The sequence below is a fragment of the Rhea americana genome, unplaced genomic scaffold, assembly GCF_003343005.1.
Source record: "Rhea americana isolate MKP2758 unplaced genomic scaffold, rheAme1 scaffold_9, whole genome shotgun sequence".
NCBI lineage: Eukaryota > Metazoa > Chordata > Aves > Rheiformes > Rheidae > Rhea > Rhea americana.
Genome location: NW_028187088.1, coordinates 4,517,168 through 4,532,719, shown reverse-complemented (window position 1 = coordinate 4,532,719; position 15,552 = coordinate 4,517,168). Strand labels below are relative to the sequence as shown.

At 38.6% G+C, this 15,552-nt stretch overlaps 1 protein-coding gene across 1 annotated transcript in view; it reads left to right on the top strand.

Moving 5' to 3' along the window:
- PTPRO (protein tyrosine phosphatase receptor type O) overlaps positions 1-15,552 on the top strand; it is a 155,781-nt gene that overhangs the window by 106,043 nt on the left and 34,186 nt on the right. Inside the window, exons 8-11 of the mRNA XM_085324046.1 lie at positions 1,824-1,944; positions 5,024-5,217; positions 7,821-7,932; positions 13,368-13,519. Coding sequence (XP_085180172.1) covers positions 1,824-1,944; positions 5,024-5,217; positions 7,821-7,932; positions 13,368-13,519 — 579 coding nt within the window. The remainder of the gene's footprint in view (positions 1-1,823; positions 1,945-5,023; positions 5,218-7,820; positions 7,933-13,367; positions 13,520-15,552) is intronic.

The window sequence follows — 15,552 nt, the reverse complement described above, 5'->3', positions numbered from 1 at the left end:
TGACCTAACACTAAGACATGTACTCTAGTCCATTTGATGAAGAAAAGTGTTTTCATACATGGTTATCATTGAATTTGCTTAAATTTATTCTTAGATTTCCTACATATGAATACAGAAATTGACTCTAAACTTTCTGAAGGTTCAGGGGTGGTCAGAAGTTAGCTCTTTCTTTTCATACATAGAAGAGGTATCAGCACTGGGAAGATGCACACACTAATCGTCCAAACTGTTACCTGAACGGACAGCGGCACTTTAGGGTTGCCATATGGGTCGTGTCTCTGATGRTGAAGAAGAATCCTGAACCCCAAAACATGCCAGTTTTCTGTTGCTTGAAACCAGCAGTGTACGTGACCCCATGTCAGATCTTATGGCTGTGATGGTTCAATSGGATGTGGCTTCAGTTAGAAGGAGGTTTTAGTCCGCATCTCCRTTTCCTTGCTAAAATGCTTGCAACTCTATTTTCTGGGCCGTGCCACAGCTTCTGTCTGGCTCCCTAAATGTGTGGGACTGATACAAATACTTGTAATGCTGCCCTTAGCGCACCYATGGGAATGGGAGAAGAGAGCTATAAGGAGAGCTCCCTGTAAATCACCTCCTTTAACTTGGGATTAGCCCTTTAGGTTGAACTAGAAATGAATTATTAATGGGAGTTTGCATACTTTAAAAGCCTTCTTTAAAATAAATCTTTATTTTGGGTTATATTTCAAGGTGGTCATGAACTCGCATGTTTGGAGGTGTTTACATGAAGATTTGAGAAGTGTTTCTTCAGAATTATTTTSTAATTTCCTTGAATTCTTTTCCTTCCATTTATTAAAAAAATGCAGTCATTTGATCAGGAAGTAAAACAATACAGTAGATAATTATAAATCAGACATAGAAGGTATGTAAGTACATGATTAAAGGAAATATTATGGGAATTTTCTATAAATTTAAATACAAGTAATTACCTAAAGCCTAWCCATGAATAATCAAGATATCTGTAAGTGTGTGTTTATTGCAAGTAAGTAGAAAGGTCTAAATACACTTATTTTTTTCTTTTTGTCATTACAGATATTCTTACCACCACTAGTCAGATTTTATCAGATTACTATACCTGAAATTACTAATGGATCTCTGACAGGTTGAAAAGAGCAAAATTCAGTGCAAAGTTCAATCTATTTCTGCCATTGTTCATGAATCAAAAGTGATTTATCTTTCCGAAGCAGCTGTTAAATTCAGTTCCTCAGCTGGTCTGGCATCTATCCCCTGCTCTGAGCAATACCTGGTGCAAAAACTTTAATGCTGATGTTTCGAACTGAAAACAATACCACAAGGTCCCCTCGTCAGGATGTGCTGTGCTGGGCAGGAGAAGTGAATGCAAATCATTCCCCTCTGATTCCAGCATGCGCTTGTTTAACACTTGCATTTGGAAAACAGGACACCTGTAACCCTTCCTTTAACGTCACACAGCTGCARGTGAATCAGATGGCCGGTGAGAAAACTCAGGCATTTTCTGAAAACACGCTGTCTAAACACTCCCTCCTGAATTTCAGCCTGAATAATATCACCTGAATATAAATAATATAGCCTGAATAATTCAATGAATTTTGATACTAGAAAATTTGGTGCTCTGCTGTCACTGAGATGTAATGTGTGACATTTAAGTGGCTCCTCACCACTTTCATAGTTTTGTCATTTTGGGCCTAACGGATGGAAGTTTAGACACTGGGAGTAGTATGTTCAGAATCACGACTTTTGTAAGTGAAGGAGTTCAGGTATAATCTCAATCTGCTTTTAATTCACAAAGTGAATGATTTATAACTGATGTGTTCCCCTCCGACTAGGTGAATTCAAGCAGCAGCCTCATTGAAAATCTTGTTCCTGGTGCCCAGTACCAGGTTGTGGTATACTTGCGGAAAGGACCGTTGGTTGGACCGCCTTCTGATCCTGTTACATTTTCCATTGGTAACCGCTGCATCTACTGTCTGTTTTTTTTTTTTTTTTAAGAGCATATACAGTATGGCTTATAAGCCATTAAGGAGTGCAGACAGAGCTGTCGTGTTGGTTATTTCAAATGTAACAAATGTTTACAAAGACTATTTTGCACTGTTTAGCTCACTACTGAGGGCTTCCTTCAGTGGAAGATGGACATTTCCTGTTTAGACATCAGGTGTTTAAAATAACTGAGGAGGAATTATGGCCAGGATTCACTCACACAGTGGCCCTATGGAAAGGCTCATCTCCATCTTCGAACACCTAAATGTTTGTTAGCCTCTAGCTATACTCATCGTCTCTATTGCTTAGGATGGTAMTCACCACAGTTAGGTGTAGCTAGCCTGACTTGCAGGTAGTCTCTRGTCAATGGCACCTCTGGTAGGCCATTCATCACTCTTTCTCAGGAACTGCATTAGGATATTTGTTGCAAATGTGCTTTTTGAGGGATGTAATGTGGCCCAGCCTGACAGCCACTGTATTAAGAGTTAAGAGAGCTGGCTTCTCCTCTCTGGTACTACATGACCATGACCAGTTCTCTCTAATTGTGTGTACCTACATTTTCTTGAGTTTAAAAATAGATCTTGGTGTTCTCTGGTTTGAGGTCTGGTGATGAAAAGAACATTGTAAGAAAGAGATTGACTTTTTCAAGAATGTGGTTTTATGACGCATTAGGAAGACTGTTGCCAGCAGGTCGAAGGAGGTGATCCTGMCCCTCTACTCAGCCCTGGSGAGGCCTCRTCTCRAGTACTGTGTCCAGTTCTGGRCTCCCCAGTACAAGAGAGATGTGGAGCTACTGGAGAGAGTCCAGCGTAGGGCTACAAAGATGATCAGAGGACTGGAGCACCTGTCCTGTGAGGAACTGGTGCGAGAGCTGGGCCTCTTCAGCCTGGGGAAGAGAAGACTGAGGGGGGATCTTGTCAATGTGTACAAGTACCTGAAGGGAGGGTGTCAAGGGGACGGGGACAAACTCTTTTCAGTTGTCCCGTGTGACAGGACAAGAGGCAAYGGGCAGAAAYTGAAGCACAGGAAGTTCCRCCTGACCGTGAGGGGGAATTTCTTCMCTGTGAGAGTGACAGAGCACTGGGACAGGTTGCCCAGAGAGGTTGTGGAGTCTCCTTCTCTGGAGATCTTCAAGTCCCGCCTGGCTGCAACCCTGTCTGCCATGCTCTAGGTGACTGTGCTGAGCAGGGAGGTTGGACTAGATGATCTCCAGAGGTCCCTTCCAACCTTACTGATTCTATGATTGTATAACTCAGAGGCAGAACTTTTCCCTAACTGCCTATAGTTAAAGATTTCGTGAAGCTTTTAAATAAAGAGGCACTTAGAATAGAATTTAGTATCTTTTAATTTCAGTGTCATCTTTTTTATTAAAAATATAACTTTAACAAAATATAATAGGAAGAAAAAGGGGAAAGAGAAAGCAATTCAGTGTATAGAATTACACTTTTAGAGGAATATTTAACCTGAGTTACCCAGTGTCTCCTTTTGACAAATAATCTGCCTTGTCAGAGGCTGAAAGTTAGAGATCTTTATTATTTTTCACTCTGCTTCCTCTCTGTGATGTAGGGAAGAAAGTGAATCAAAAAAAGACAAAGTTAACCTGCCAAGAGCTGAGTCTTTAAATGACAGCAGATATGTGGACTAGTGAATATGCTGAGAAACTTTTCATTCTAGGCAATCTCCTCATATGCTTTCATAAGCTGGGCCCAAATAAGAATTTGAAAAGAGAATATGATATATTTCAGTAAAATAAAAATGGTAAGTAAATAGACAAAATATATATACTTTATTATTAAAATATATACCACTGGATAATATTTACAAGCAGTCTTGAGGGGTTTTTTTCTCACTATAATTACTTCAGAAATTCTCAGATTTCTATTTTCATTTGAGAAAGTAAAATCATATATTCACAAAGTAAATAACTTCTCTCATTTCTGTACTTTTATGTAGCCTCACAGCCATAAAAATCAATTCTAAAGAAAATGTTTTATTGTTTTTTATTATAAAAGGGATACTTTATGGAATAAAACAACAGTTGTATGAATATGAGTTTTCATTTCATTACAGGATATTGAGCTTGATATAAGAGTAGTAAACTGCACAACAAACAGTTCTGTGGATTTGCTTGGTGTCTAATGATGAATGAAGCTGAAAAAAAAAGAAAAAGAATTATACATTCAAAAGAATACAGTTCTCCTTATGTGTACCCTAAGGCTCGCTTTCACTGAGCAGATATGAACACTTTAGAGAAAGGTCAGAAAAGATGTGGTAAATGGGGACTGATTTATGAACGGAAAGGCAGTGATCTGTGCTAACATGGGCTGAAGTAATCTGGGTGTTGTTCTTGGCTCTAACCCTACACRCAGTAGCTGGAGCTCTGCAATCCTTGCAGATGTTAGCTAAGTATATATTTCAGTAGCCTCACTGAAGCTGAGAAGAATAATTGCTTTCCAGATAAGTAAGGGTTGAAGAATTTGACCTGTCAGTGACATTTTTCAAATCACTTGACTTCTCACTTTCTCAGTTTCCTCATCTGTCAGGCAAATATAGCAATACATAACAGCACCCTTAAATTCCCTGGAGGAGACATAAAAAGTGTTTGTTCTTGTGGCATTTATCTTCCAAAGTGTTGTGACTTTTGATGCTTTGGGTTTTGAGCATGCGACTTGAAATAGCTCCTAAACAACCTAATTTTCAAAGTAGAATGGAACACTCTATTTACGAAAAATCAATCCYTTCACTTTATCTCAAGCAAAGCAGCCAACACCAAATGATCTTCAGGCATTTCTTAAAAAATAGATCTAAAACTGGAGAGAAATGCTGAGAAATTGCTATACCGTTGCTTATGACAAGGAGGTAGGACAGGAATTAAAGTCAGGAACAAACCTGAAATAGGTAGAACTTTGTTAAAAAAAAAAAAAAAAAAAAAAAAAAAAAAAAAAATAAAAAAAAAAAAAAAAAAAAAAAAAAAGTATAGCATAGCCATTTGGTTAAAAAAACGTAATTGATTAAAAAAAAAAAACTAACCATAGTTTCTGGTTTATAGTGCCCACTGGAATAAAGGATTTGACGCTTTATCCTTTGGGACCCACTGCTGTGGTTTTGAGCTGGAACAGACCTTTTCTTGGGGTGTTCAGGAAATACGTTGTAGAAATGTTTTACTTCAACCCATCGACGATGACCTCGGAGTGGACAACCTACTACGAAATAGCAGCAACCATCTCCTTAACTGCCTCAGTGGTAAAGTGACCATTATGGACTATTGCTTTCCCATGTGTATCTGGCACTCTGTGATGTTTCTTCATCCAGCTTTTTCCCCATGTATATGTATATACACATTTAAAGCCTAAACATTTTTCCARGCAGAGTAAAGAAAATGATCAGGTTGCTAGGGGCATTTTCTCTTCTCAAGTAAGGGAATGGCAGCAGAGCCATAGTAAAGCTCATGGTTATTACAGCTTTTAAGCAGAATTGTTTAGACGGGAGACGTGCCTCTCTTTTGTTGACAAATGGGCATGTTCAGCAAGTCCAGAGGCAGCTTCGCATTGGGAGTGTTTTCAAAGCTTTAACCAACTCCAGCATCTCCTCAGGGGAGTAGTACAAAGCCTTATCTCCTAATTGATACTGATAATATGGATTTGGGATTTGCAGGCTAGTCTTGGAGCAAGCCATCTGGAATGCTTAACTGTGGAGATGTTCTTGCTTTTGTGCTTCTGAAGCTGCAAAGACTTATACCAGGATTTCACTTAGGCAGAGATCGTTCTCTGAAAGGAAACACACACACCAACACATCTTTGCAGCATTGGCCATTCAGCAGAAATAAAGTGAATTTTTCCCCRTCCTTTCTATGTCTTTCTAGAGAAGGTGAATAATGTCATTCAGACTTTGCCCTTGCAAACCAGGAGCAATTTTAGCTGAAATTAGTTGTTCAAAAAGTTATGTGTATGCAAAAGGAATAGCGATAACTTTTGCTGCTTGTGAAAGCTGTGGTGATTTACGGTAATTCATTTGCATAATACCATTTGTGTAGTCATTTTAGCTACAGAGGCTTAACTATAATTGGGTATGAGACTGTAAATTTAGCACATAAATCTCCAAGGAAATTAAAAACAAAAATAACTTACCAAATGAGTAATTAATATCTTCTAATCATGACTCAGCACAATTAGATTAATACCTGAGTGATCCAAGTCATCTTAGAAATAATAACATCTTCAGGAGTTAATGTAGTTCATTAGGAAATAAGATCATTATTGTTGCAAATCCTGCCCATGGAAACCGAAGGAAGTTAGAACTCCTTTGTCTGAATTTCTGTCTCAAATGTAACAGTGCTATAATGCAGCTAAAGTGAGTATTTCTTAAAAAATAATTATATAGATTAAGTCTAAATTAGAAATGATTTTTTCCCCTGTTTCTCTATTATGGCATTTAGCAAACAAATATGTTCTAGTGAACTTTTTTTTGGCTTCCCTAGTAGTACTCCAAATAGGTTGTGTCTGGGTCCCACAGATTTCCCTATAATCAGTAAATCATTTGGCGTCTCTGAGTGATATATTCTGGAGCAACAGTATCAAGCCCAGAGAGGAGGCAGGGGACTCAAAAATCAAGCTACCTGACTTTGATCAGAAATTATTTCCTGAAGGGTTATCAGTTGGCCAGGAGTCTTGGATCTGAATTKCTCTTCCACTCTGTTTGCTTCCTTGGTTCATTTTGTACTTTGCAGCGTATTTTAAAATAGTCAAATCAACATTGGTATTGTCAAAAAACACCCAAGGGCATGGCAGAAGAATTGTAAGCAGCTTCCTGGTTTCAGTGTTAATTAGATACCACCTTTTCTATAAACCATAAAGAGAATATTCTACAAACTTGGTATTTGGGTTGCCTTGTAGCATCTGAAAAAATGCCACTGTAATCAGCAAAGCTCTTTGAAAGTGGCCTTTTATGAATTTCTTAGAAATTTTCATTATTTCCAATTCACTTTTAATTTGAATTACAAAAAATGTCATAGAATTTTCATTTAAACATAAAATTAAATATGTGAAATATTTTGTGCTGYCATTGAAAGTATTTGATTTTTAACTTAAATATTACAAATGACATTGTAATATAAAATACATTGTATTTTATACTTCATTTATATCTCATTTATATTATATATATATATATAAAATTTATATCTCATTTATAACTCATATTTCATTCATGTATCATTCATAATAAATGATAATACAATATGAAATACACTTCAAAAATGGGGAAAAAAGGAAGTTTTAGGAAGTGACAGTATCTGAGTGAGAAAAACATTTTTTCTAATTCATCCTTTAAACACATTCAATTAAAAAAGAAAAACCCACATATTGCTGTTAAATATATTGCTTCCTCAAATCTGCACAGATGTTTGAATAAATGCAAGCCTCAGATTACACAGGTTCACTGCACTTGATAGCAAATTCACCTGAGTGATGCTTAAAAGGGCCATAGGATCGTAATTGCCTGAAAATACAGTGTTCGTGAGCATCTGGCTTGAGTTAGGCAAGGCAGAGGTGCAGGTTATAGAGCTTTGCCAGTGCGTTTTCTAGCTGCCTTTTCAGGCAGACAGAAGCATGAAGAGTGACCTCTCTTTTCAACATCTGCCTGCATGCTTTAGACCTGTTTCTCTCTTAGTGRAGCAGAGCTTACAATTCCCCTAAATTCAAGATGGAGCAAGTGYAGCACTGGAGTAAGGAGGGGGAGCTCGGGAAGGCTGTGCTCACGAAGTGTATAAGTWCTGACATATTTTATCCATCCCGCCTTGCGGTGGTGAATTTTCTCCTGAGTCACTCTCTGTCTTTGTCACTTTACAGAGAATAGCCAACCTGTTGCCTGCCTGGTATTACAATTTCCGTGTTACCATGGTGACTTGGGGGGACCCCGAGCTGAGCTGCTGTGACAGCTCCACCATCAGCTTCATCACAGGTAAGTGGCAATGCCATAGCTGGTCCATGGAGATGCTCTTGGGAGCTGAGAGAGCCTGACTTCACCTGCGTCTGCCAGCTAGGATATTTAACAGCTAAGCTTTCAGATTTTTAAGGAAAATTTTGAGGACCGCTTTAGTTCATTATATATTATTTTCCTATGCAAAGTATAGTGTTTATTACTGTGTTTTTTTTTCCATCAGATGTACATGTGGCTGCAGTGAGGGTCAGTGCTCCTGTTTGTCTTTTACAGCATTGTATGTTTTACCTATTGAGGAAGAAATGAGTAAATTAATAGTACGAATTACTGTTTGCTAATATTATGAAACATTTTTCCATATATTTGCAGTGCTTCCAAACACTTTTTTCCTGCCTCTTTTCCCCTCATGATAGTGAGCTTGTAATCCATAGAACAGAGAGTGACTTCTGTGRTATCTCAGTTAACGTACAGTAGAATTAAATATTTTTATAGTGTGTTGTGTAGCACATTATTCCTGTGCTCCAACCTTGTATTATCTGCTGAGTGTTCTTCTTTGTGCACAGTCAGGAAATAAGGGTGCTTCTTTGGTCAAAACGTTGCACTTGCGCTGGGTAAACTGGACTTTGAGACGCTGTGTGATGCTGGCAAGTCATTCATAATCTGGATTCTCAGCTACAGTGAACTGATAGAGCKGCATTGATTATTGTCTTCCAGTGGGAAAAGCTTTGTGTTTAACGCACTCCTTTGTCCCTCATCAGATGCTTTGAGTTCAAGTCTTCAATACATCACACAGAGATGGACTAGATATGGGCAGTTATGTACAGAATACAATAGCTCCTGTTAGCTCCTTGCAACGTATTTCTAGGATCTAGGCTGTATAATTCAAAGTTCCCTACTGAATTGTTTTGCTTTTATACACCATTGTTTAGTTCACCTTGCAGAAGTACAGCTGATTGAAAGCAGTAAATAATTCATATGCACCATGAGAGGAAATAGTGTGTGAAGCATTCTTATTTTCCAGCTGTAGAAATCACTTTATGAGGAAAATCAACCACTCCCTGCAGAACAGATACTAGCCTAGCCCCAGATTTTCTGTTTGGCAAAAGCCTAAGAGGATGTAATTGAGGGAGGAGCTGAAGAAGACCCCTTTGCAATGATGATTAATATAGTGCCTGTGCTTGATTGAGCCATGAGAGAATTATCACTGAGTTAAATCCTAGCTCCGCTAAAGTTGGTAGAAACTTCCCATCCTGAGATTTCTGATCCCAAGCTGCACTGTCCAGGAATTCTGACACTTCCAGAGCCTCAGAAATTCACACACCCCCACCCCACAAAGGCCCTTGAAGATCTCCAGTGACATTTATTATCCTTTGGCATCAATAATCTTTTCTGTATCACTATAATGAAGTTATTTTCTGACTGGTTGGTTGTTGTATGAGGGGAAAAATGTGTCTTTTCACAGCTGGTCTGGGTACCAGGTTGAGCATTTTACAATGGAAATATTCCAGYGGAGCCTGCACACTTTAGTATTGTGTCTTCAAAAAGCTGCAGCAGAACTCAGTGAGGTTAAGCTTATTATAAAATAAAAGCTTTCATTAAGAGCAATCTGGATCTCTGTACGGGAAAGTTAAAGATTATTATAGCTATTAGATGAAAAATTGAGCAACACTTTAGCTAGTACACAGACAAAATCAAAACTGGATAAACATCTTACATAAGGTCATCCATTTTTGATTGGCAAAATCTATCTTCAGAAAAGGTATTTGGTCTTTTAGAATGAAAATAGCCAGAAAAGGAGAGTTTCCCAGCTTCCCAGGTGAGATGTGCCACTGCTTACTTCCTCTTATTAAGGGTTTATCCTTCATTTCTGATCTAAATTTTTCTGGCTTTAATATCCAGTCCATGGTTCTTGTTACACTTATCTTATTGACTGGAGAACCTCAAATGTACTTCTTTTTTCTACATAGAATTTAGTTTTTATCTTTTCCATTTATAAATTGCATCCACTGAACTCTTCAAATCTTCTCACAGTCAGGCATTTTTCTATGTTATATTTTTCCCTCCTTTCCCTCTCTATTTGTTACTGTCTTTTCCAAAGTATGTGAACACTGAAACTGTAGTGCCAGCCTCCTGAATACTTGCTACAGAGGCAAAATCAGCTCCCTATTCAGCACTCTCCTGTTTGTGCATCTAGATGATTGCATTTGCTATGGCATCGCACTGGATGTCTGTGTTGATTTGCTTCTAAATCCTTCTTAGAATAGCTATTTTCCAGAATACGCCATTCAGGAAGGCTTGCCTGCATTCTTTTTTTCCTAAGTATTCAACTTTGCACCTGGAACTTTGAAATACATTGTGTTTGAGCAGGCCCAGCTTAGCAGCAATTCAAATCACAGCACTGTCTAAATCCCCTACTCCTCAGCCAGTTGCCAGGCTATTTGCATGGTTTATCCGCAGCAGTTTTCCTTTCAGTTTATCGATGAAAGTGTGGAGCAGGAGTGAGCCACATTGCAGCATTTTAAGGGAATAGCCCAAACAAACAAATCTGACTTGAATAAATTACGAGTGCTTATCAATAGTCATCACTGATTGTAGGCGTTAAATACATTCCTGTCTTCTAATTACCTTATTAATTGAAACCTTTTCAGTTTTGTCTTGGGACTGTTAGACTCTCTGGCTATCCTTGCTGAGGCCGTACCACAGCTGAAATATTGTTAATACTTCTGCCTTCTTCTGGGTTCTTCCTGCTGAAAAAAGACTTCTTAGAAGCCAGCCTTGGGAGCATCAGGTTTTCTTAGACGTTTCTTGCAGGAAAGTGGCATGCCAGTTTTCCATGTCTGCAAGTTTAAAATCTTTGTCCCCAGGTGATCTGCTTTTCACTGTGTAAGGTTAGCAAGAGACTGCAAAGGTCTTTATCACCCTCAGACTCGTTCTTCCAAAGATGTAATAGATGTTTTTGTGGAACACTGTGCCCCTTTCTGCCTTGTTCCGAATAATGCTACGCTACTTCCCCTGCACAGCCTGAGTATAGGGCCAAGAATTAAAAAAAAAAAGAAAAAAAGAAAAAAAGAAAAAAAGAAAAAAAGAAAAAAAGAAAAAAAAGAAAACCCACACAAGGAAACCCTCTAGATGTTGAAACAATAGATAAAAGGGTTTGTTGTCTTTTTGACTGTATTGTCTGTCAATTCTTCTGTATATAACGGGAAAGCTAACCTTTGTATACAGAACATAGGCGTATTTTTAAACTAAAGCAGAACGATTACCTGAGAGTTTGGGAYTGCACCTCGCAGCGAGCTCAGGGCAGACAAACCATTTCCCTAATCCTGAATCCCATTGCTCATGTGGAGTCTGTAACTAGGTTGAGGCCTTAGTGAACTGAACTAGAGCACCTGGAATGAAAAGGCTATCAGAAGAGACTAGGTGATAGATAGCTCTCTCCCACAACATCTGTTCAGATATCTCCAGGTGGCTGAGTGGTATTTTGGGAAATSCAGGATTTCATGAGAAACAGCCAGGCTCCTGCAGCAACTGTTGCCCGCTGCTGTACTGACATATGGAGACTGCTGAAACCACCAGTGTTGCTGTGGTGACTGATGAGTTTGTAATGGCACCTGCTGTAAACAGCTGGATTTAAAACAATTGTAAGCAAGGGCTTTTTAGAYCACCAGCATTTTTTTTCATAATGACAGTGCTTTTAGTTTTGCAAAAGCAAAAAGTCTAGGAAAGGCAGGCCATCAGTGCTTATGAGTCTGTCATCATGGAGCTGGTAGAAGTCTCATCAGCTGGAGTACTATGGAGCTGTTGTCTGGCTCTCAAGCAGATGCTTTCAGCTGTCACTTCAGACCAGGTTAGCAAACGGAGTTAAGTTGCTACAGCCTCTTTTTGCACCTGGGCTTCCAATGGGATGCGACATTAGGGAAGTCAGGCACAGAGATCCCCTCCTAGATCTGGGTCTTGTCTCCTCTTTACATATCCTGGTTGTTCATCACCAGATATCTAAAGTTAACAACTGTGTGGGCATTAATAGGAAAAGCATGTCACCAATATCTAGGTATATGAAGAAATTAGTAAGAGTGTATAAGATTCATGTGACATTAGATGGTAATGAATATGCAGTCCTTGCCTAGAGATGGACTGGGAAACTAAGAGAAACATTTATTTAAAGGTTTTACGCTAAATAATCTTGCTTCCTCTCATCAGCATAGAAAGACATTTTTTAAAGATGAATTTGAGCGATAAATCTTACAAATGTTTCTAAATGGCTCTGAATTGTCCATGACATGGCGTTTGTTGCCTTCCTCAGTGGTCACTTCAGTACGTCCYCCGTGTTCTCTCGCAAATGTCTACCGGCAAGAGCAGAGGCCTGAACGCCTTTCCGAAGGCGGCAGTGACACCTTGTGGCCCCTGCAGACAGTCCCACACGCCGAGGCAGCCCTGCACTTCCTCGCTGCTCCCTGAGCGGCGGGGTCTGAACTGCCCTTGCACAAACACCAGTGACTCCGCTGGGCTGATGTAGATGGGGATYAATCCGTACAGTTTTCCAAAAGGAGCTGCCAAGCACGTGGGTTCGCTTTTCCCCATTTTATCCAGGCTGTTCCTCTCGTGTCATCTTGAGAGGCGTCATCGTCTTAAGCAACTTTGCCAGTTGCTGAAATTCACTTTTGGGGCTCCATTCAATTTTGACTTAAATCCGGACTGGGGACCGTCACCTCCGCAGTTAGGCGATTGGGTTGAGCTAATCATCTATACTCCCGCTGCAGTTATGAGAGAGAGAGGGGGGCCCCTCCAGGAGGTAGTCTTCTTACTTGTCTTAAGTACCTGTTTAGGAGGRAATGAGTTGCTCTGGAGATTCATTTCTTTCTCCTTTGACTGTATGGGGAGCCAAGGGCTTGCCAGCCTAACACTGCAGCGAGGCAGCAGCGGGCTCATTGGGATGCTGCGGGGAGGTCTGAGAAGGTATTTTTTTTCCCGTGGAAGAGYTATTCAAATTATTCAGTGTGACAAATTGTATTTATTTCTCACTGAATGTCACTTCTTTTCAGGGCTATAACACAGTGAAGCATTATCTGAGGCTTCTAACTTGATTTTGTGTTCCATTTATAAATGTTGAATCAAAAAATGGTTTGTGTCAGCCAGTAACTTCATGCTTCTTTTTTTCCTTTTTAACAGAAAGAGTGCAAATAAATAAATAAATAAATAAATAAATCTGTTCCAAATGTCTTCCAGGGAAAATGCCTTTTTTGCCTATTTCAAGTAGCACTCAGGAGCCAGTATAAATGCAGATGCTTTTATTATTATGTATTTATTATGTATTATTTATTATTATGTATTATTAATACCATTCTGGTATTTTTATGATACTCTTTCCCAATGGTATCCTTTTGCAAAGTTTATACTTGTGCTTGGTAGTACATTGTGTTAGAACCCTCTGTAGCATGTTTGTCTTACTCCCTCAGCACCAGTGGCACCTGAGATTACCTCCGTCAAGTATTACAACCACCTTCTGTAYGTCAGCTGGACCTACGGAGGAGATGGTACTGACCTTTCTCATTCTAGGATGCTGCACTGGATGGTCATTGCGGAAGGAAAGAAAAAAATCAAAAAGAGTGTAAGCATTACTGGGGAAGGTGTAGCTCTTTGCTGTGTATTTTTGTGTTCAGTTGAAATTTTTTTTTGTTACAACATTTACGCAAACTGACTGAGATTGGTAGAAGCCTCATCAGCTGAAGTATGCAATTCTGAGGACTCACGCTCTCAAAATAATCAGTGAGCAAAATGACTGTATTTGTGATTTGACACGAGTGGTGATATAATTTAAATGAGAATTTAAAAATAGCCTCATAGTATTAAGACTATCAGTTGCAAATAGTAAAACATAAAAATATTTTTTAGAAAACTAATATTGTCCCTTCAGTTTCTGGTTAATGATAACCTCGGCTAGACATACTGGCTAAGTTTCTTGGTTCATTCAGTGCAGGTACTATAACTTCCCATTTTCTGACTTTATCAGACAGACATGCCTACATGTTATGTTTTCTTTCCATTTTCTATTTGAATACAAGTTCCACTAACTGATGAAGAAAAACTTGAAGAAAAATAGCAGCCCCAGGACAAGCAGCATCAAGTGTTTGAAGCAGCAGTGGAGCACTGCAGCGCAGGAACTCCTAATGCCTGCAGTGTAGCTTCCYAAAGCCTGAGGCTGTGGGATTTTTTTTCTACATTATTGATATTTCCATCATTGGCGTGCAGAAAGTACCTGATCTTTTTCAAGGGAAAGGTTTTCTTTCTACAGCTGAAGGCTAGCGTATGCTGTATTAGAATTTGATTTTCAGCATAAGCCCAAATTCATCAGCCATTTTTATTTGGATTTGTACRGAAGGCCCTAGCTTTTATAGGATTCTTAGAGGCCGCAAGAGTGCACCCATCTGGAGCTTGTGGCWGTGTGAGAGCCTAATTATATGATTAGTATAACTGTTCAAAAACATGAGACTTCTGAACTGCAGGAGCTTCCAATGTTTGGATCTTTCCTTCAAATGTGGAAGAAAATTCAATATATATATATTTTTTTTCTCACAAGTAAACTATTTTAAGAATTGAATTCTTAAAAAAATAAAATGCTGTGATTTTGCTCCATTACCCTCCTTACAAAATCATRTTTCCTGCAAGATTATTATTTTTCCAGGAAAAAAATCTGATTTTTGCAAAATCATAATTTTCAGTAAAACTTATTGAAATATTATTTTTTTAATAAATAAAAKATTAAAATCAGAGGATATCTTTAAAAAAATCCAAAAATTCAAAGCTATCTTTAGGAATATTTATCTTCTTATTATTTTAATGACAATAGAATGAGCAAGTATTATTTGGGAAACTCCTGTAACAACTTATTTATGGCTATTTTCTCAGCAACTCATATTTGTAAATACTGGTGCATGTTTCCAGGCTAAAGGATATACCTGTTCTCCTAAGCTCTGTTGGTTAGGCACTGTCAGAAAAGATTTCCTTTAAAAATCAGAGTATACTAATATGCCTTTATCTGATTTATTATGTTACATTTGCTTTCCTTGTGGGATTATTTGAAAGAATAGGTAACACAATCAAGTAATGATGACTTATTATTCCTGCTATTTATACACTTCCCATTAGCAGAGAGACTCTGAAAAGYTTGGTCTRTTTTGATTTAAACAAGTGATCAAAATAGTGTGGATAGCCCTGTTAGTCTTAATTCAGAACTGTCACTGCCTCTCAGGACTGAAAAAWTCAGTCTGAAAATTAAGCGACTATAAATACCACCATGAGATTTCCTGCATGCTGTCTTTATAGCTAGTCTACAAGCATGCTGAAAAGTCTGTTGTGGGATCTGAGCTCTACTTCCTTTTTCTAGGTAAGTGWGAATCTTAGTCAACAGCAAAACAACAGGACTCAGACAGCATTGACAATCATCTTTTGAATTTCAGCACAGTTTCAGATCATGTTTGGTTTCAAATCTGTAGATGACTCAAGTCAGTGCTTTCTGTGGCTTACTTTATAAACCTGTCTGAGTCAATTGGCCCTGAGAYCAATGTCAAGCCAAAAGATCTGCAGATAGATGTTAGACTTGCCTAGCCAAATCTAGTTTGCAAGTTCTTAGGATATATAAGT